Source organism: Xyrauchen texanus, chromosome 2 (assembly GCF_025860055.1).
Source record: "Xyrauchen texanus isolate HMW12.3.18 chromosome 2, RBS_HiC_50CHRs, whole genome shotgun sequence".
NCBI lineage: Eukaryota > Metazoa > Chordata > Actinopteri > Cypriniformes > Catostomidae > Xyrauchen > Xyrauchen texanus.
The window spans coordinates 3028486-3051635 of NC_068277.1; the positions used below are offsets into that span (position 1 = coordinate 3028486).

Sequence of the window (23150 nt, forward strand, 5' to 3'; positions counted from 1 at the left end):
TTCCAGAAACAACAAAGTATTCATCCTCAGTATGAATGGACGTTCTGTAGGCCTAACAGGCTGAATGGACAAAGTAAGTGGAGCATGGTCTGAGAGAGCAATATAACCCATGTCCACATTATCAATTAATTCAGTAAGTCATCTTGATATAAATATATAAATATATTTATAATTATAAGTAATGTTGACAAATAGAGTTGAAAGAGAAACATTTAACTCCTTGACAGTGTTGTGGTGTCTCCATACATCCAAAATATCTAACACCCTAATAATAAAAAAACATAAAAAAAAAAAAAAAAAAGACTTCACGTTTTTGTGAGTTTTCTGCGGAGGATGTCTATCCAGCATTGGACACAGACTGCAATTAAAGTCACCTCTTATTATGAATTTGGCACAGTCCATACCTACAAGTCGGCTAAATAATGTTGCAAAAAAATAAATCTTAAACATTAGGAACATAGACATTTCCAAACACAATATTTTGTTGTGTTGTGTTAGTGAAATATTGCAAAAAAAAAAAAAAAAAAATATATATATATATATATAATAATAATAATAATAATATATATATATACACACAAGACAGTTAGAAAACAATAACATTTTAATTAAAGTTTTATTTTTCTTTAATTAAAGAGATACTGCAACAAATCAGGACATAAAGAAATAAAGATCAGGATTCATTATTTACACACTGAAATTTCATGAGATGCAACTGGCTGTCAAGCAAGTATTGAGATACACAGAACACATAATCTACACACGTGTAATGTATGTGTAGCTTATGTGAAATATTATGTGTAACTCAAGCACTTATTGAGTCTAAATAGATGCACAACTTACATTGGTTCAGTAGTACACCCAAATGAAAGTCACATCATCCATTTGATGTGTTGTACTTGCTATAAGTTTACTTTGAAGTTGTTTCTTTATCAAATATCAATGTTAAATTATAAATCAAGTCAATCACAGAAACATCAGTGCCACCTTGAGTAAGAAATGGCATGTACATTATGTGTGTATGCATAGACATTACTGAGATTTCACAATTGTTGAAAGTTCATTGATGCACAGAAGGTCAATATGATATAGTATTTATTTGAATGAACATAATAGTATTTATCTTGTAATACACAAATACATTTATATTCCAGGGCAGTAAATATAAATAGATATGAATTCATCATAAAAACACATATAATAACAACAAAAAATAACAAAATTAACACTCTTACATACCCTGTGTCTCTAGAGACATACACTTTTAGTACTTAAACCATTATAAAGTAAATAAAATAAATAATAAAAACAATGTGTCACAATATTTCTAAGAGATAGATAATACAGTAATATTAAAGAGGTGTGGGCACAACTCTAAAAAATAAGATGTGCAGAAGGTGGAATGAGGTCCCAGGTCTCGAAAGACTTGATGCACGAAAGACCTTACACAGCACTTGAGGGTTAAAGCAAACAAAATAAAAAATAAAATGAAAGGCAATGGGATGAAAAAACAAAACAGAAAACATAAAGAAATCAAAACTCATCTCCAATTAACCTCTGACTTAAAAGAGGCCCAACTATAGGGAATCACAAAAGAGAAACTGAGCTCCCCCTACTGGATTACAGTAAAAACTCCAAGTGTCTTTTATTTTATTGAGTTGTTAGACATATTGATCACACAAAACGTGGATACCTGAATTGGATGGGTAATTAGTTCACTTGGAACTGTAGTTTTTGGACATATGTGTTAACTTCTTCCATACTTGAAAGGGAAGCAGTGATGCCTGCAGCTATTTGCACTATGTACCATTAGCAGTCCAGCAGACCATACCTACATTTATGCATTTGGCAGATGCTTTTATCCAAAGCAACTTACAGTGCACTTATTACAGGGACAATCCCCCCGGAGCAACCTGGAGTTAAGTGCCTTGCTCATGGACACAATGATGGTGACTGTGGGGTTAGAACCAGTGATCTTCTGATTATCAGCCCTGTGCTTAAGCCACTATGCCACCACCACTCTCAGGTGAGAGAAGGAAGGAAAATTGATAGGTACATCGAGATCTTTGGCTTCAGGCAAAGCTCTCTTTTCGTGACAACGGTGTGATGGAGCAAGTGCAATACTGCCCCCGCTGCCCCGATTCTCCAGCCAACCTCCCGGTCCATTGTCCCCTAACTCATGAACAAGACCAGAGATACTTCAACTCCTTAATTTGGGGCAATACCTCCTTCCCTACCCGGAGTACGCACTCAAACGTCTTCCTGCTGAGAACCATGGCCTCAGATTTAGAGGTGCTAATCCTCATCCCAGCCGCTTCACACTTGACTGCCAAGCGATCCAGTGAGAGCTGAAGGTCACAGACCGATGATGACATGAAGACAACATCATCTGCAAAAAGTAGTGATGAGATCCCCAGCCCACCGAACTGCACACTTTCCCCACCCTGACTACGCCTCGATATCCTGTCCATGAATATCACAAACAGGATTGGTGACAAAGTGCAGCCCTGGCGGAGACCAACCCCCACATGGAACAAAGTCGACTTCGTGCCGAGGACCCGGACACAGCTCTCGCTTTGGACATACAGGGATTGGATCGGCCTAAGAAGGGCCCCCCCCCCACCCCGTACTCCCACAGCACTTCCCACAGTCTCTCCCGGGGAACCCGGTCATCCATCTACTCCAGATCCACAAAACACATGTAGACCGGATGTGCATACTCCCAGGCCCCCTCCAGGATCCTTGCGAGAGTAAAGATAATTTTTTTCAATCTTTTTTTAAAAAACTAGTATATATTGTTAATTTATATCATACATTATTTGCACATGATAAAAAGACAATTCAGTTTGCCATCCACCATCAGGAATAAGAAATGTTACATATTCAGCCATCTCCAACTAAAACTGTAATTTAATTAGATTTTTTTGAGCACTGATCAATGATGGTTAATAATTATATAATTTAGATGTGGAGGATATTATTAGCTAAATTATTTAATCTTTTGTCTCTGATTTGTGTGTTTCAAGATGCCCAAAACAACTACTGTATGAAACAGTCCACAAGTCCCTCAGTTATGATCAGTCCATTAAAGTTATTGTCAAAGTGTTTGTTGAATATTCAGAGGACGAGTTTAACATTTATTAAATGTTTTTATATAAAAATAACAACAAATTCACTCGCAGCTTTTGCCAGTAACTGATGCTCGCTGTGGATTTGATGTGATTGCGCTAAACTAAACGTTTCCACGTCGCGTGTTTTGGTCTTCAAATAAAGCACAGTAGTCCTGCTCAGTGTTCACAATGTTTTTACTCCATCAAACTATTGAATCACTCCAGTTTTGCTCTAAATGTGAGAGGAGAAAACACAAGCGCGAGCGGCTCTCGGAGACACACCAGCACTGAGTCGAGCGGGTTGAGTCTATATGGTTCTCATGTGTGTTTCAAGAGCGCAGCGCCGCTCAGCAGCTGTTCATTACTGAACTCAGACAGTGTTTGTGTGTGAGGTTACAGATCCGATCAGAGAGATGGCAGAAACCGCTCCAGCTGTCAAAGCACCCAAGAAGAAACCTGCAGCTAAACCCAAGAAAACGGGCCCAAGCGTCGGTGATCTCATCGTCAAAGCTGTGTCCGCATCCAGGAGAGGAGCGGCGTGTCTCTCGCCGCCCTGAAGAAAGCTCTCGCCGCCGGTGGATACGATGTGGAGAAGAAGAACTCCCGCGTCAAACTCGCCATCAAGAGTCTGGTGACTAAAGGGACTTTGATCCAGACCAAAGGAACCGGCGCCTCCGGCTCATTCAAGATCAACAAGAATCAAGCCGAGAGCAAGAAGAAACCCGTCAAGAAAGCCGCTCCTAAAGTCAAGAAACCCGCTGCTGCCAAGAAGCCCAAGAGTGCCGCGACAAAGAAACCCGCCGCTAAGAAATCCCCCAAGAAGGTGAAGAAACCCGCAGCCGCTAAGAAAGCACCGAAGAGCCCCAAGAAGGCAAAGAAGTCAGCAGCCCCCAAGAAAACAGCCAAGAGTCCCAAAAAGACCAAAGCTGCCAAACCCAAAATGGCAAAGCCTAAAGCAGCCAAACCTAAAAAGGCAGCACCCAAAAAGAAGTAAACAGACTCATTACAGAGTTTCTGCCCCAAAACGGCTCTTTTAAGAGCCACACACTAATTCATATAAAAGAGCAATTATTATCGGAATTATTATCATAAATGCTATCTTTCTTTGTGGGCTATTTATAAATATTATTCTCAAAATAAAATAGGGAAACACAGGAATGGGCGGATCGATCCAAAAAGTATCGATACTTCCGATACTGACGTTGCATCAAAAATATCCATCCTCAAACACAAATATCGATTTAACCAGGGGTATTATTATTTGGTTACCACAAACAATAATCAGAAGCTTGAAAGTGAAATAAAAAGGCTGATCCACCAATCTGAACGTTAATTTCAGACGCGATTGGATTATTTACCAATCATATTTTCCGTTTCAGTAAGGGGCGGGACATTTCTAGCGTCCGATACACAAGCATTCCTGGAGAAACTATAATTTGCACTGCATATTTATTTCCCTGTTAAACGTAAATATATGTATATACATTTAAAGGTAACTTATGCAATTCAACTTTGTGAAAATACTGCATGTTATTGCACCCCTTGCTCTTTTTTTCTTAAGAGATGGACCTTTTTAAAACACTTGACTAATTGAAGCGCTGTGAACCGTGAAAGGAAAAATACGTGACGTGTGTTAGCTCCTCCTTCATTGTTGTGTTTCTACTAGGTCCTGTAGACAATTTGAAATGTCCTTCCCAACAGGTCTGTTTTTCACATTTAGTTGGTAGTTGAATTGTTCATCGTGTTTGGAAGAGGTAAAGGCGGTAAGCGTCACCGTAAAGTGTTGCGTGATAGTTTATGCCTGTTAGATTCTAATTGAGTTTGAAATGTCAGGTGGTGCGACCAGAGTTACAGTTAAACCAACTAAAAAAAGTCATGTTAATTTATGTTTTTGAATATATTAAATACATTTTAATAAATATACAAAGCTTTTAAGTTGTTTAAAGGTGCTATCTATCTATCTATCTATCTATCTATCTATCTATCTATCTATCTATCTTTTTTTTTATTTATTGTATTATGGTATGGGTGAATTTAAAGAGCACATTGTCCATCTTAATGTCCTAATCTTCAAGAATATAGGACTGTATAATCAACATTGATACTAAAACAATTGCAACTTTAAATTAACCTATTTTAATTTGTTTCTGTAGATGCCATTATCAAGCAAGGAGAAAACAGCACGACATAGATCTCGTTTAAGAAGTGATGCAGTTGCAAGGGCAGAGTACTGAATCTATTGAGCAGTGGATTGAATTCTGCCCTGAATGTTTCTGGGCCCAATATTTGCACTAATTCACTGTTCCATATAAAAGATGTTCTCATTAAATGTGTTCCTTGAGGTTTCAAAGTTATATTTTTAAAGAAGCAATGATCAAATGTGATCGTAACATGCAGTGTTGTTTTGCACTTTCTTGTTAATGAAATGTAATTATATGATTGAGATACAGTATAAATTGGTCAGAGGATTAAAATAAAAAAGCCAATTGAAACTTGAATAAAATTAAGTGACATTTCTTTCTTTTTATTTTGTGAATATCAATCATTATTGATCACAATGTCAGGTGGTGCGACCGGTCATGGTCAGGTGGTGTGACCAGTAAATTTACATTTAAATGTATCAATTCCCACTGCAATTGCAAAATTAAGAAATATAACTGTAATCCTTTAATGTATACAAATAATTTTTACAGTTAAAAACAAAACATAAAAAGTCCTTATGGAAAAATGGGTGTTTGAACACACAGAAAAGCAGCCGTTTTAAAGGGAATTTACCGTGTGATATGCATTTTAGACACTACAATGATTCATATTTACAAGTCTCAGTAGTGCTAAGTACATTAAATGTTTATTATTTTAAATGTATATATGGTCACACCACCTGACATTTTCTGGGTGGTAAAATCAGAAATCTTGTTTAATAATGAATTAATGCTGTAAAACCAATATGAATTAACACCATATATTTTATTGGACCTAAAAATATTTTTTTTTTCATCTTGAAAATCTTATTTGTAATTGACCCATGTACAATATTGAAGAGAACTATTATTTTATAAGGCTAATCATCATTTATCAATAAAATTTCACAGCAGGTTTTACAAAAATCTTTTCCTGCCACCATACTACTTCATCATCTGCATTTTCAACCATTTTAATTACAAGCTAGAGGGAAACTTAGTGTATGAAATAAACTTAATTTTGTGGGCAATGTAGAAAAGCAGACAGATTAGAAATATGATCTATTTTTTTTTTTTAAATATGACCATTCTAGTGACCATTCAGACAGATTCAGTGCTGAGTAAACTTGGAGTAACTTCTAGAACTTTCTAGTCATTTAAATACTAGTATAAATACAGGGACCGTAAGCCCACCAGTTCAGTTCCAGCTGTTTAAGTGGATACATATCTGCATTTTCTTTCTGAGATGGCATAAAGAGGCTGCAAGCTTCCAGCAGATGCATCAAGATAAGCTTGAGAAAGTACTCAGTGGAAGTATCTGCTAAGATGTGTGAGGCCTATAAGGCATATTTCGACATGCCTGTCGGGGATCAAGACAAACGTATCGGTTACCTAACGTAACCTCGGTTCTCTCTAGATGAGGGAACGAGTATTGCGTAAGCTAGCTTACGCTATGGGAAAGATTCATCTTTTCTGAGATATTGAAGCTAAAAAATTATCCTTAATTTTTGTATCCATTGTCAACGCAGTGCGGCAGCTGCAGACCTTGAGCGGGCTAGCTAGCGAGCTCATAGGTTGCTCTGCGGCAACTGCTGCAGCCTATAGACGAGCTTGGGCGAACTCGCATCCAATGAGAGGCGTCCCGCGCTCACTGCATCAAAGCCCGCCAAAATGGGCGTGACTAGAGTGCATATAAGCGTAGTTCAGTAGGCTGGAACCCTGGTTTTCATTGACTGAAGCGAAAAGTCGCTCGTGGCGCGAAAGCACGGCCGGCTACGCAATACTCGTTCCCTCATCTAGAGAGAACCGAGGTTACGTTAGGTAAACGATACGTTCTCTTACGAGAGGTTCTCTCAGTATTGCGTAAGCTAGCTTACGCTCACGGGAACCCATTGTCAACGCCGTGCGTGCCAAGCATCCACTGTATGAGCCCCAGGGAATTAAGGGGGACCCGGGGAGCCCTTATGAGTGGGGAAATAATATTTGGCCGGCAAGAATGCGGGTCATTGATTGTGTAATACATAAGCACATAGTGGGAAGGGAACGACAGAGCGGCGGTGCCGGTCTGTGTGGAATGTGTCCCATCAGTGCAGCTCACCAGGGGAGCTGTAGCGTATTAAACCGCTAGTAGTTTTGCCTGCAGAGCGGGCACTTCCATATTGTAAAATCTGACTAAGGTGGAGGGGGAAGTCCATCCCGCTGCCACACATATGTCGTGAATGGAAATCCCGCTGGACCATGCCCACGAGGATGCCATGCCTCTTAGTGGAGTGAGCCCTAATGCCCAACGGGCATGGCAGGTCTTTTGACGCGTATGCAGCAGCAATAGCGTCCACTATCCATCTAGATAGTGTCTGTTTCGAGGCGGCGAGACCTTTGGTGCGCCCTCCGAACGAAACGAAAAGCTGCTCAGAGCGTCTGAAAGCGGCGGAGCGCGCAGTATACAATCTCAGTGCTCTGACCGGGCAAAGAAGATTGGCGTCGCGTTCAGCTATCGGAAGCTGGCAGCGCCGATAGGGAAATGACCTGTGCTCTGAAAGGAGTATCGATCACCTTGGGAACATAGCCGTGTCTAGGCTTTAAAATGACCTTGGAGTCACTTGGTCCAAACTCAAGACACGCAGCACTGACAGACAGCGCGTGAAGGTCTCCCACACGTTTGACTGATGACAGGGCAGTCAGAAAAATGGTTTTGAGTGAAAGGTATTTCAAATCCACGGATTGAAGTGGTTCGAAAGGGGGGGCTTTCATAGTTTCGAGAACTATAGAAAGATCCCGGATAGGAACCGATGGGGAGCACGGGGGGTTCATCCTTCTAGCTCCCCTGAGGAAGCGGATGACCAGCTCGTTTTTACCCCATGACTGGCCGTGCAGGGGTTCAGCGAACGCCGCAACGGCCGCCACATACACTTTGAGCGTGGATGGGGATCTGCCCTTATCCAGCAGCTCTTGTAGAAATACGAGCAGCGACGACACCCCACATGTCCGCGGGTCCAGGTCTCTGTCGGTGCACCATTTTGAGAACACAGACCATTTTACAGTCTTCTCGTGGAAGGGGCTCTAGCGTGTATGATGGTGTTTATTACTCCTTCTGGCAGAGCGACGGGTAGTCGTTGATCACCCACGCATGCAGCACCCAGCGCTCTGGGTGGGGATGCCAGATTGTGCCGCGAGCTTGAGAGAGGAGATCTGCTCTCACTGGGATGGGCCACGGCGCTGTCAGTGACAGCTGTGTAAGCTCCGGGAACCATGTCTGATTCTCCCAACGTGGGGCTATGAGGAGCACCGAGTGACGCGTTTCCCTGATCCTCTGCATTACCCGTGGCAATAGCGAGACGGGAGGGAAGGCGTAAAGCGGGCGTCTGGGCCAGTCCTGGGCCAGCGCGTCCTCGCTTTTCGAGAAAAATATTGGGCAGTGAGATTTCTCTTTGGACGCAAAGAGGTCTATCTCTGCTCTCCTGAATAGGTGCCATAACGTCTGGACTGTTTGAGCGTGCATGGACCATTCCCCTGGGGGAATATTGTCTCTGGACAGTCTGTCCGGGCCGTCGTTCAGGTGGCCTGGCACGTGCGTCGCCCTCAGCGGGCGCATGTGGCACTGGGACCAACTCAGTATGCGTTTCGTCAGATGGAAGAGGTTCCTGGATCTGACACCGCCCTGACGGTTTAGGTAGGATACCACAGATCTGTTGTCCGAATGGACCAGGACGTGGTGACCCTGAATGACCGGGAGAAAGCGCACGAGTGCGTACTCGACCACTATCATTTCCAGACAATTTATGTGAAGGAGCTTTTCCTGAACTGACCATACGCCGAAAACCGGAGAGCCCTCGCAGACTGCGCCCCAACCCGTGTTGGACGCATCTGTCGAGATGACTTTTCGGCGAGATACAGCTCCCATTGTCACTCCCCGCTGATACCATTCGGCCACTGTCCAGGGCTGCAGAGCTGATATACAGGTCTGAGTCACCTTGATGGGCTGGCGGCCTGTGGCCCAAGCCCGGCAAGACGCGCGGGTGTTTAGCCAATGCTGAAGCGGGCGCATGTGCAGTAAACCCAGCTGAAGTACTGCTGCGGCTGAGGCCATGTAACCTAGGACTCTCTGGAATTTCTTCAGAGGCGTGAGGCAGTTCATCTGAAAAGATGCGGCTAGTCGCTGAACACGGCGCACGCGCTGTGTAGATAAGCGAGCCGTCATTGCCACAGAGTCTAGTTCTATTCCAAGGAAGGAAATTGTCTGACTGGGCTGTAGTGAGCTCTTGGTCCAATTGACTGCAAGACCCAAACTGTTCAGATGGCTGAGGAGAACTGCTCTGTGAGACAGAAGCTCCATATGTGACTGTGCCATAATCAGCCAGTCGTCCAAATAGTTCAAAATTCGCAAACCCTGACTCCGCAGGGGTGCGAGCGCCGCATCCATGCACTTCGTGAAAGTACGGGTGCTAAGGACAGGCCGAACGGGAGGACGGTGTATTGATAAACCTGGCCGTCGAGGCGAATCTCAAGAATGGCCTGTGACGGGATTTACCTGAATCTGAAAGTATGCATCTTTCAGATCGAGAGAAATAAACCAGTCCCCTGGCGCACATGCGCGAGGAGTTTCCTGATTGTAAGCATTTTGAATGGTCTTTTGCAAGCACCTTGTTCAAAACCCTGAGATCTAATATGGGTCTGAGGCCGCCGTCTTTCTTGGGAACAAGAAAATAATGGCTGTAAAGCCCCGACTCGCTCAGAGAGGGTGGCACTTTCTCTATGGCCCTTTTGCACAGAAGGCTTGCTATTTCTGAACGAAGCATGCACGCTGCTTCCGTGTTCACAGCGGTTTCGAGCCACGCTCTGAAGCGAGGAGGGCGGCGATCAAACTGTAGCAAATAGCCCTGTTGTATTGTGCTTAACACCCACTTGGATATCCCTGGAATAGCTTCCCACGCTTTGAAGCGTAACGCTAGAGGGTGAATGGCCAATTCGCTCTGATTGCCGCACACAGAGCGCTGAACAAAATGTGTGAGTGCGTTTAGTGTGTTTATGCATGATTGCGCGCAGACAGCATGAACAGGCTGTTTTGTGAGTGACTTCCCGATTGGAATGAATGGGGAAAGAGTCACATCTGTTACTTGATGCGCAAGCATAGTCATGGGCACGGGACTTACACACAGAGGAATGTTTGCTGGCCGTGTAACAGAGCGGGCAGAGAATGGGCGCGCGCACGTATTCGTGGGCGCATTTATTGACTCTAACACTCGAGCGGTTCGTAACCGCTTTATGTGAGCGTGCTCTGGTGGGGACACGAGACATGTAGTGCTTGTGTGTAGAGGTGAACACTGGATTGTGGGCACATTTTCTACACATAGGGCTGGTCGTGTGACAGAGTGGCCAGAGAATGGGCGCGTGCACGCATTCGTGGGCGCCTTCATTGACTCTGACGCTTGAGCGGTTCGTAACCGCTTTATGCGAGCATGCTCTAATAGGGGCACGGAATGTGTTATGCTTGTGTGTAGGGGTGAACACTGGGTTGTGGGCACATGTTCTACACATAAGACATGTTTGCTCTTTACAAGATTTATTTGGGTCGCCGTAAAAACGGCGTTTAATGCAGGCAAGCGGGCAGTGTCACCGGCTTGTTGGCTGCTAAATTCACCACTGTAGTAGCCTGAGAGAAGGGGACTGACAGGGGGTAAAGCTTTGACGGTGGTCCGGCTGCGGCGGGACTGAGCCGTCGTTTGTTCAACAAAGTTAGGAAGACTTCGGTTGCTCTGGTTTCAGTGTTACCTTAAATCGAGGCCCGCGGGGGGGCGGCGGTCTGCAGTGGCTGTCTGAGCGCGATCGAGGGCAGCCGCCCTGTCGAAGCTGAGAAGTCTGAGTTTGTTGAGCTGGGCGCTGTGAAGAGGCTCGTGCAGGAGGCTGATCACGTGAGCAGCCTGCAGAGGAGCTAGCGCGACGCGGCAGGAAGAGGTTCATGGCTTGAGTGGCTTTCTGGACTTCTGAGAAGCGGTCAACAATGCCACTCACCGCGGAGCCGAAGAGACCGGTCGGAGAGAGCGGTGCGTTGAGGAACTTCTCCCTTCTGAGGAACTTCTGAGAACGCTCTGCTTCTCCCATGTCGGCTAGCGTTAGCCACAGGTGTCTCTCGGTCACAGTCAGCGAGGCCATGCACTTCCCTAGAGCTTGAGCTGCAGCTTTGGTAGCGCGAAGGGCGAAGTCTGTCGCGCTTCGTAGATCAGTAACAGCCTCTGGGTGCCTGCATTTCTCATCCCACTCCCGAAGAAGGTCCGCTTGTAGGATCTGTAAAACGGCCATGGAGTGCAGAGCAGATGCGGCTTGGCCGGCGGCGGAATAGGCGCGGCCAACATAGGCGGAAGTCGCTCTGCAGGCCTTAGACGGGAGCACAGGCTTAGACCGCCATCTCGCAGAGGGCGGGCAAAGGTGTGCTGCTACCGAGTCCTCGACCGGGGGGATGGAGGAGTAGCCTCTCTCGGTGGCGCCGTCCACCGACGCGAGAGAGGTGGAGACGTGGGAACGGGACCTGGCCGAAAAAGGAGCGTTCCACGACTTTGCAAGCTCCGTGTGTAGTTCCGGCAGGAAGGGAGCGGCCCGGGCCATGGGTGTAGAGCGGCGATGGCTTTGAAGAAAGCAGCCGTCGAGTCTGTTGGGTGCCTGCTCAGGGGGCGGTGACCACTCGAGCCCGAGGCGGTCGACGGCCTGTGTGAGGAGGCGTGTTAACTCTCCTTCGACTCCGGCGCGGGTCCTGCTGGATTCCTGGGCCGAGGAGGAGGCTTGGGAGCCTGACCACTCCTCGCTGTCCGAAGCCATGATGGAACAGCAGCCCTCATCCTCCGCCTCGTCATCCGAGATGGCAGCAGTGCGGCCGCTCGGCGGCAACTGCGCATCCCGGGGGGGCGGGGAGGGTGAAAACGATGCTCGAGGGAGAGGCTCCGGCGAGGCAGTCGCTTCAACCACAGTTTCCGGCAGCCTTTGGGAGCGGCGCTTCTTTCTGCGCGGCGGAATGTAAGGCGGCGCGGCGGCTTCTGCTTTGAGCGCTTCGAGTCGAGCCCGCAGGGTCGACATCGGTAGCTCCTCACAGAAATCGCATCCGCCCTCAGTGAGGGCGAGCTCTGCGTGTCCCAGTCCCAGGCAGAGAGCGCAGATGATGTGGCGGTCTCCGGTGCTGAGAAGGGCGCGACATGAGGCGCAAGTGGAACGAGGCATCTTGAAAAAGATGCTCGTACTCTTTTGTGAATAGTTCGTAAGAACTAGCTTGCTTTTAAAAAGGATACGTCGTCGGATGGCGTAGCTCGCAGGATGGCTGAAGGTGGCTGAGACGGCCGGCTTCTTCTAGCGCTGTCCACGCTTGCTTGATGCCCCTCGAACGGCGACGCGGCTTCCAGGTCAGAGATGCGAAGAGCTTCGCTGAAGAGATGAAAATCAGGGTTCCAGCCTACGAACTACGCTTATATGCACTCTAGTCACGCCCATTTTGGCGGGCTTTGATGCAGTGAGCGCGCGGACGCCTCTCATTGGATGCGAGTTCGCCCAAGCTCGTCTATAGGCTGCAGCAGTTGCCGCAGAGCAACCTATGAGCTCGCTAGCTAGCCCGCTCAAGGTCTGCAGCTGCCGCACTGCGTTGACAATGGATACAAAAATTAAGGATAATTTTTTGGCTTCAATATCTCAGAAAAGATGAATCTTTCCCGTAGCGTAAGCTAGCTTACACAATATGAGAGAACCTCTCATAAGAGAACCCTGGGCACCTCATTTCACCTGGAGCGCTGCAAAAAACTCTTGAAGATGGACAATTGTTGCTTGGAATTTAGTTGTAAAATGTGTAATTTTAAATTTGTAAGTTGTTAATTTGAAAATGTTTTTTTAAAAAAAAAAAAAAAAAATATATATATATATATATATATATATATATATATATATATATATATATATATATATATATATATATATATATATAAAAAATATGGGTGAAATAAATATATTTTTGTAAGATGGTACAGAGGGGATCCCAATCATTTTGGGGGGACCTGCTGACCACTCAAGCAACAGCTACATCTGCATGTTGGACCCTTCCAAACATCGGACTGGCAAGAACGCACCTGCAATCATGTATCCAGACCTTCCTTCATCCATCTCCCCATACCCACTCCTCCAGAGAGAGAGAGCAGCAAGTCAGAGAGCGAGGAAGACGTTGTAGATCCAGATGACAATTTCACAGGTGGAGCTGAGGAGGGAAACCCACACTACCCCAACCAAAAAGCCCTCAACGACTTGAATGACTTGGTCTCACCAAGTCCAATGCCGAGCTTTTGACGTCTAGGCTCAAGCAGTGGAACTTGTAGGATGAAAGTGTGCAAGTCGCAGATCAGAGGAAGCGTCACCAACCTTTTTCCAGCTTCTTCACCCGTCAAGATGGGCTCTTCTTCTGCCACAATGTGACCAGTATGTTCGAGGATTCGCCTGTAACCAGAATGAGTGGCATCTCTTCATTGACAGCCAATCCAGGAGCCTCAAAGCCGTGCTGCCCCATAATGGTAACAAATACCCGTCTCTTCCCCCGGCTCACTCGATGCACCTCAAAGAGGATTACAACAGCATCAAGAGCTTGCTGGACACCTTCAATTATGATGAGTACATTTGTGATTTGTGAAAGTGATTTACAGTATAATCGTAAATCTTGAAAAACCACTTGCTTCTAAATCTTTTGTAGGCATTTTTTTATTACTTTAGTATAAATACATGTTCATTTGGATTCATATGTTGTTTTTTTCTGACTTTGTGAATGCAAAGACACAAATTTCCTGTTTTCTCATTGGAAATATGTACATTTCAAAATATCTTTGTCCTGGTCACAAAAGCAAAGTTTGTGGGGAATAATATTCATTTTCTATACTTTTGAGGCATAAGCAATTAGGAAATAACACTTACTACCCAGGAACTATAGTATATTTTTCAATATTCTAGTATGTTTTTATATATCAAAATACTTATATGAGTTTCTAGGCCTTTGTGTGACCCAGGAGAGAGCATATGAGGTTACTAAAAGTGTTGATGATGCAGAGAACACAAAGAATGGTATATAACCTAGAAATACAGGATGTACTTCTTTAATCAGTTATTATATGAATGGTGTCTTGTATTTTTGCAGCTGGTGTTTTGCTGTTTTTGTTAATTAGTAGTATTCTGACATATATCCTTGATGTATTTCCTTTATGCTGACACGTATCTCTAAAATATATGGTGAGTCTCATTAAAATACAGGATGCACTTCTTACAAAAATACTTTTAATAAGTTAGATATCTCTTATATGATATGTTTCTGGCATGGTGTTTTACCCTGATGAGTTAAATATCTTTGGAGCTTGTATTTTCTTTCATTAATCAAATGATACTGTGTATGAACAAACAAGGCCGCCTCATTATGAGGGTACACTGAAATGTAGGGCAAAGGTAAAAGGTATGTGATGGGGACATGGCTGTTTGTCTCATACACAGGTGTTTCTAAAATTGATGCACTCTTACCATGAACTATGACATATGTCAAAAATAAGTGGAGTTACCAGTTGATGTATGTTTTTAAAAATAATTAGATGGGGGATTTTCCACCAATATTTAATTAGTGAGGGAAATAAAACATATTGGTGGCGAAGGAAAGAGACAAGGGTAATTATTCTATTGGTCAGAGATAATGGGCAAAAAGATAACAAAAAGGTATATAACTGAGAACTCAGGAGGATAGAGGCAGAACAATCAGCTGACTGGTCTCATGTTTTTTGGTGATCAATAAACTACAACTTTGGCATCTGGAACTCAAGACTCTGAAAGTTTTCTTCAACTTAGAGAAACTCATCGCAATATTCCACGATAGAACTAAAATTGCATTGCATTGTGGAATCAGTGTTAAATGCAGGCTGTAACTGATCTCGAGTCAGTTCAGCAATAATCTTGGACTTACACTGACACCTAGCATCTTGGATAAGCATTATTTAAAATCAATAGTTTTCTGTATTTTGGTATTCACAGTCAGCCATGATTATCTTAATCGGATTATAACATCCCGCGGGCGGGCCTGTAAATGTTAAAAATAAAACCATGCGATGTACACAACTGCTGTGTGTACATTGGTACACGTGCCACATATCTTTGGAAAGCTCCATTTCTTGATTTTCTATTGATTTAAACCATTTTAAGATACAATCACAACAGCAGGTACAATCTACATCTTTCTCAGACCACCAACATATAAACAAACAATAACAAAATTTAGGCAACTCACCCATGAAGCCTCATAGTAGTCCACTGATCAATAACTCCTGACAAAAACGGCATTGTTACACTGTCAAATGTCCAAATGATCAAATCAATTAAAAAAATGTGTCCAAATCACATTATTACATCAATAAATACCCACAGACTCATGTTGCATCATTTCAAAGTACCCGGCAGCTGTGCCAAATCTTTCACATATTACCGGTAATAACTTCAGTTCAGATGTAAACATTTCCTATATCCGGTATCAAAATGGATGCTGCACTCTGACCTTTCGATTGACACCTCACTTCCATGTCCTGTCCAAAGCCTTCAATAGCCAACCACAGTCTGTGTCGCATGTAAGTGCCTCCGCCCATTCCTTTGTGTAAAGATCAAGCCAATTACAGCTGAGTGTGAGGATGACTGGCACATCGTATAGCCAATGAAATTCTGAAAACAATGATATGCGGCTTTAGTGGGAAGTTTCAAGAATGTTTCTAAAAAGTGTGCATAATGTTTACTTGCTAGCACGAGGTGATTTGTGTGTAAAAGCTGAATAGTGTAATTTTGGAACTGTTTACACTTTTGGAGATTGAAATGTGGCGAAACGGACCAGGAAAACAAGATTTTCGCTCCAGGATGTGATAGAAGAATGCATTCGGTGTTAAAGCAAGTCTGGAGATGAAATTTCTGAACAAAATACGGATGATTCGTCAAATGTTGTTTCCAAGTCAGAGGTGTTTATGGAGGGAGGAGACATTACTCTGGACAAGTAAGTGTTTTCTTGTATTTTATAACATATATTACTGTATATTCCACATAAATAAGCTTTAGTGTGAATAATGTATACGCATTTTGTAATTACCTTTTGTCGTGTTACCCAGTGAGTGTTACTGTTTGCGGGAGTTGTTTATATTTGTTTGTGCATGTGTGAGGTTTTAGTTTGTTGTTTCTTTCAGATCTAGCTCTATTGGCATGATATGTGTGTATGTGTGTGTTTTACCAAAAGATGTTTGTGCAAAAGTATACAGTATTTACAGTAAATATACATATACGAATACATATTTACATACTCGAAAAGAAAAACGATATATACACGTTGAATATAAGAATATAAGTTATATAACCCTTAGAAAAACAAGTGTAAAATATTTGTGGTATTGTTATGAAATTTGAACTTGGACAAGGTAAGGCTTCATGCCGTGATCCCATTATGTTTTCAAGCTAATAGCTACAAGTTAAAGGCATCTGCAGGCATCTGTATGCAAAAAAATAAAAAATTCAGGTGTAAAAACAAACTTCTATTACTCAAAATCAGTAGCACTTACAGTAATTCTGGCTGCTGAGGAAAAACCTTCAGAGTGTCACTTTTCAATTTTCTTCAATTTTAATAATTAACCTTCTTTCCACATCATGTCGTATGCCTTCTCAGTATCAAAATAAACAGCCACTAACCCCTCTTTCATTGCTATTGCTTTCTTAAAGGTGGGGTATGTGATTTTCTTTTTTGACCATTTTTTCAAAATAACTTGAAATCCTATTCCTAACCCACTTACTGGCTGTAAATTAGAAGCACTGAAATGAAAATTAAGCAATTTAATCATCTGTGGAACGGGCAGGACTCGAAAAACTCCAGCCGATCATTTTCAAGACCATCTAGAATCATTGGACAGAAAATGTGTCAATCAAATGGTCGTACCATGCCCCCCTCCCCCCACCACCCTGGCGCGCGTGTCCCGTTCGTGCGCATACTCAAAGCTCGTGACCCAGTAACAGGAAGCGATTGTGTTTATGTATGGAGAATAGAGCTTTTATAGTGCTAGTGGGGTTGTTCCACATTTCTATGAATCCTGTTTTGAATAGAAGACCGCTGTACAGACGCCAGGGCTGGCGATGTTCTTTTTTTTACAGTTATGAGAAAATCAGCTCTACACCTTTCAAGAGTGGTATGCGAACCCCTCCTCCTGCTGTGTCAACAATTTGCTCTGAAAAATTGTCTGACAGGTGAATGCACTGTTTGATTAGTGAGTCTAGAACACTGCTAGAACACTGCGCATCTGAGTTTTCGCTCGTGCATGATTGCGCGTCCATGTTTTTCGAATGGGTGGAGTCAGGGCCAGCGTTGGAGGAGAGAAGGTAGGACCTTAGAGTTGTGTATTTTCAAAATCTGCCGGCCGTTTTGCAAATCACATACCCCACCTTTAACATCTGTTTCCAATTTTATTAATGTATCCAATGTTGATCTACCTTTTTTAAAACCATTTGGATAAGATGCTGACAATTCATTACTCTCCAACACATAATACAGCCTATTTACAATCAATTTCTCCATCAATTTATGGATCTTAACCCCAAAAGCTTTTGTGAATATAAGTATGTTTCTTTCCATAAGAGCAAAATCTACATTATTCCAAACATTTGGCACCCAGTGTATATTTTTAAATTATTTGAAAAAATCTTTGTTATTTGTTAATGTTAGCTGATAAAAATACACTTGTTCATTGTTAGTTCATGTTAACTAATTTAACCTTTTTGTCAAGTGTTAAAAATACTTTAGTTGAATCTCACTCTTGAACACATTCATCATCAGAGAGAGGGGGCGTGGTTTGGAGTTTGGAGTGAAGAGCAGTGATTGGTTAGAATGTTTTACAGACTCTAGCCAATAGGAGTGTGACAGACTCTTATATATATACTGTAAACGGGCACACAGCGCCATATTATTTTCTCATTAGAATTTTGATAAGTATTAATCGAAAATGAGCGGCAGAGGTAAAACCGGCGGTAAAGCGCGAGCAAAGGCTAAAACTCGTTCCTCCAGGGCAGGACTGCAGTTCCCCGTCGGTCGTGTTCACAGGCTGCTCCGCAAAGGAAACTACGCACAGCGCGTTGGTGCCGGTGCTCCTGTTTATCTGGCCGCTGTGCTCGAGTATCTCACCGCTGAAATCCTGGAGTTGGCTGGAAACGCCGCTCGGGACAACAAGAAGACTCGTATCATTCCCCGTCACCTGCAGCTGGCAGTGCGGAACGACGAGGAGTTGAACAAACTCTTGGGTGGAGTGACCATCGCTCAGGGTGGTGTGCTGCCCAACATCCAGGCTGTGCTGCTGCCCAAGAAGACCGAGAAACCCGCCAAGAAGTAAACGGACTAAAGTCTGATTCCCTGAAACACAAAGGCTCTTTTAAGAGCCACCCAATTTAACTATAAGAGAGTGATGATATCTTATATGCATGAATATTGTGAGATAGATAATACACATAATGAAACCTTGTGAAATACAAAGTGTGAGGTTAAAGTTACATTTTATCATTCGTACCTCAAATATATAAACGCAGTGTTGACTCTAAAAGGTTAATGTTATTTATAAAGCTACACAAAGAATCAAGTATCATTCTGGGGAAAACAAATAAACAGTATCTACTTCAAAATAGATTAAACATGAATAACTTGATTAAACGTATGCACACATAATATAATATATCTATATTTAATCTCAGATTATTATAAGAGAAACCTTGTAGGTTAAAATGTGTTCGGTAACGTTATACAAAGAATCAAGTCTAATTAAAAACATCGACATCAAAATACAGATAGCATGAATGAATAATTAGGTGTGGAATAATTATACATGTGCACACATGAAATATCACGTTTATATTTAATATCAGTTTAACATGCAACATACAGTATAATCTAAAATACAGATGAGATGAACTGAACAAAAGATCTTGAAGAAACTGTCGCCGCTTGTTTGAACACACGAGCCGCACAGTCATTGGTCAACTGTCACACATAGACGTCACTATCAGCCAATCACAAGCCTCGGAACCCTCCCCCCACTGAACTCATGGTCACACAAGGCTTTAAAGAGCAGCAGCAGCGGAACATTCAGTCACATTTTGTGTGAAGAACGGAGAAGAATCGTTGAAGTCATGGCAAGAACTAAACAGACCGCTCGTAAATCCACCGGTGGAAAAGCCCCGAGGAAGCAGCTCGCTACTAAAGCCGCCCGTAAGAGCGCACCAGCCACCGGCGGAGTCAAGAAGCCTCATCGTTACAGGCCCGGTACCGTGGCTCTGCGAGAGATCCGCCGTTATCAGAAGTCCACTGAGCTGCTGATTCGCAAACTGCCTTTCCAGCGTCTGGTGAGAGAAATCGCTCAGGATTTCAAGACGGATCTGCGCTTCCAGAGTTCCGCTGTCATGGCCCTGCAGGAGTCCAGCGAGGCTTATTTGGTCGGTCTGTTTGAGGACACCAACTTGTGTGCCATCCATGCCAAGAGGGTCACCATCATGCCTAAAGACATTCAGCTGGCCCGCCGCATTCGTGGAGAACGAGCTTAAATCCACAGTGACGTCATCCACATCAAACCCAAAGGCTCTTTTAAGAGCCACTTAAATCCCACTGAAAGAGATCATTCCCAGTTTTCATTAGTAATGGTTTATAAGGTAATGGTAAATGTCATTCTAAAATGTTCCCAAATAGATGAGGTTAACTTAAACTAATCGATAGTGTCATAAAACAAATTAAAATGAGTTGGAAAAACAATTTCTGAAGCTATTTTACTTGTAATTAGTGAATACAAGTGATCGTTTTAGCACCAGTTTATTTCACTAGGAAACTTCTGCGATATAGTACATACAACACGCCACATAATTATTATAATATTTAAATAAATGCAAATACAATTGTTTGATGTCCACAATAAAATGGTTCTACCGTCCATCTTACATTGAGTGTCTTTATGTAAAATATTTTGGGGTTTTGTCTCACAGTTGCACATGAAGCTGATTTTCCTTTCATTAATATAGTGGAAGTTCCCAAGATTGTGTAAAATACAATAATTAAACTAAGATATTTAGAAATATCAAACCATTATCTTATTTTATTTTTTATCAATAGAGAATGTGGTTAATAAATTGAGTGATTGGTAGTTTTGAAGTTGACCACACAATCAATATTCCCATGAAGTCCATTCACAAACTGTTTAGTTGTTTACGTGTTCCTTTTCAGTGTTCATTGTTAACAAGTATTCACCCCCATTTTACAAATGCTTATTTGGACCTGAAACGAATTCTCATTAAAAATAAATTCGAGTGAATCTGTGAGAAGTGACGTGCTTTAGGCTCCTCCTTCATTGCTGTGTTTCTACTAGGTCCAGTAGACTACTTTAAAGTCCTCTCCAGCAACTCTATTCTCCACATTCTGTGTATACTCGACATCATGTCTGGAAGAGGTAAAGGCGGTAAAGGACTCGGGAAAGGAGGCGCCAAGCGTCACCGCAAAGTGTTGCGTGATAACATCCAGGGAATCACCAAACCCGCAATCCGTCGTCTCGCTCGCCGTGGCGGTGTCAAGCGTATCTCCGGTCTGATCTACGAGGAGACTCGCGGTGTGTTGAAGGTGTTTCTGGAGAACGTTATCCGTGATGCCGTCACCTACACTGAACACGCCAAGAGAAAGACCGTCACTGCCATGGACGTTGTGTACGCGCTGAAACGACAGGGACGAACTCTGTACGGATTCGGAGGATAAACGACTTTATTCAGGAGAAATCAGACCAACCCAACGGCTCTTTTAAGAGCCACCCACAATCTCACACAAAGAGTTGATGACTACTGATGTTTAGTTATAATTACATCGTGAAATTTATGAGCTATAATAAAGAATATATTTCATGTAAAAATAATTCATGTTTTCTCCCTGAACAATCTCACATAGTCAAAGCGATCATAGGTTAATGAGATTAATTTACATTATGTATTAAGTTCTTTGGAGCTCTGTAAGAACTTTCTGAAACAGAAGTTTATAATGAATAACAGCATCGTCTTTCCAAGAATAAAATGGATTCTTAAATGTTTTGTTCAACACATATTTCATATGATTTTCAAACACGTACAGAATTACAGATGAAGTTTCTATGTGCGAGTAATAATACAGTCCAGATTTACTTTTAGCACAAAAACATTTGTGTGACATATATGAGGAAAAACAATTAGACTAAACAGAAATATATAAAAAGAAAATGAGATTTTGCAAATAATTAAAAAAAAATGTATGGTTAAATTATATATATATATTGAATTGTTAAGTACTTTCAGAAAGTAAATTAACACTTTATTCACCAATTACATTTTTTTTAGAAGCTTTTTCATTATATTACACATTATTAAGAACTGTTTATTTTCTCATAATACTACACAATAATAAAATGAGCGGGAGAACTAAACAAAGGAAATGTAATCGTGTGGGGGGTGGAAACTTTCAAACATGAGGCGAGAGGAGGGACTTTCATTTGGAAGTCTTTGATTGGCTCTTTCCGGCCCGTCAAACTTACAACTGTCCAATGAAATCATTGAATGTGTTTGACCAATGAAAATACGCCATCAGTGGCGCGTGTCATCTCCTCACAGAATTAGCATAGAGGAGGGAATAAATACTTCTGTGAGCGGAATAATGGCGCTTTTCCATTACCAGAACCAGCTCGCCTCGGCTTGCTCTCGCCTCGGCTTTTTCTCGCCTCGGCTTTTTCTCGCCTCGGCTTTTTCTCGCCTCGGCTTTTTCTCGCCTCGGCTTTTTCTCGCCTCGACTCGGCTCGCCTCGACTCGGCTCGCTTTTCGCTCCGTTTTCCATTGCAGACAGTACCGCCACAAATAATACCCGGTCGTCATAGCGACACCGCAGGAAACTGCCGTGACGTAATCTTATACGCGACACACATCCGCTACCCACACACACAGGACAATGGAGGAAATCGAGTGTATGCTGTTTTTGATCCTCGGGATGTGGCTGTTTCTCACAGCAAGAAGACAAACGTTGTTTCACGAGAGGCTGAGGGCAGCAAAACGAAACACTGCTGAAAAAAACAGGAGAGTTTGGGAATTACTACAGAGTTCAGACTACGAGACGAATCTGGTTGTTCACAGCCGACGCAAGAGGGTAAATTATGCTAACATAGCTAACGTTTGCATATGTGTAAATACTATACTATATGCAAAGTATTTAATCAACTTTATAGCTACCAGTATTACGTACTAAAATGTGCATGGTTTATGTGTTTCAGATCTGTTTAGCTTTGCAAAGTCGCCGCTGACAGACCGTCTGTTTGGGCTTTCAACCGAGCTACCGATTCACTGACACTGGACGGCTGACAGTAGAACAGCAGATCTACAACAAGAAAATATGTCGAGCACGGATAGTGGTTGAAAACGCTTTTGGTAGACTGAAGGGAAGGTGGCGTTGCCTCATGAAAAGAAATGACTGTGATGTTACAATTGTGAAATCTATGATTCTTACTTGCTGTGCTTTGCATAACCTTTGTGAGAGTCACGGAGAGGACTATGACAATGACTGGGATGCACCTGCAGCAGCAGAGCCTGTGGTGGCAGTGGCACAGGGTATTGAGGAGGAGGGCAGAGATGTACGAGAGGGTCTGATGCGTTATTTTAATTGCTAAATAAATACATTATCATTAAATATGTTGTCTCTGCTGTTTTTCATTAAAGGTTATCACAGTATACAATCTGAAAATACTTGTTCAAACCCTTGTAAAAAAGCAAACCATCAAAAAAGACACTGTTTGTAATAAGTTTCAAAAAGGTTTTATTTAAA

The 23150-nt window shown here is 42.7% G+C and overlaps 4 protein-coding genes and 1 pseudogene across 4 annotated transcripts in view; all 5 read left to right on the forward strand.

Moving 5' to 3' along the window:
- Positions 1–20217, forward strand: part of LOC127617430 (histone H3) — an 83180-nt gene extending 62963 nt beyond the window's left edge. Inside the window, exon 2 of the mRNA XM_052089399.1 lies at positions 19891–20217. The gene's annotated coding sequence lies outside the window, so the exon portion shown is untranslated. The remainder of the gene's footprint in view (positions 1–19890) is intronic.
- Positions 3524–4104, forward strand: LOC127617399 (histone H1-like; annotated as a pseudogene).
- Positions 18298–18699, forward strand: LOC127617511 (histone H2A-like). The gene has a single exon (XM_052089480.1). The coding sequence runs from the start codon at positions 18298–18300 to the stop codon at positions 18679–18681; it is 384 nt and encodes a 127-aa protein (XP_051945440.1). The 3' UTR covers positions 18682–18699.
- On the forward strand, positions 19304–19903 carry LOC127617444 (histone H3). Its single transcript, XM_052089418.1, has one exon. The coding sequence runs from the start codon at positions 19472–19474 to the stop codon at positions 19880–19882; it is 411 nt and encodes a 136-aa protein (XP_051945378.1). The 5' UTR covers positions 19304–19471; the 3' UTR covers positions 19883–19903.
- Positions 20218–20756: 539 nt separating the features above from the next.
- Positions 20757–21202, forward strand: LOC127617886 (histone H4). The gene has a single exon (XM_052090028.1). The coding sequence runs from the start codon at positions 20763–20765 to the stop codon at positions 21072–21074; it is 312 nt and encodes a 103-aa protein (XP_051945988.1). The 5' UTR covers positions 20757–20762; the 3' UTR covers positions 21075–21202.
- The last annotated feature ends 1948 nt before the right edge of the window (positions 21203–23150 follow it).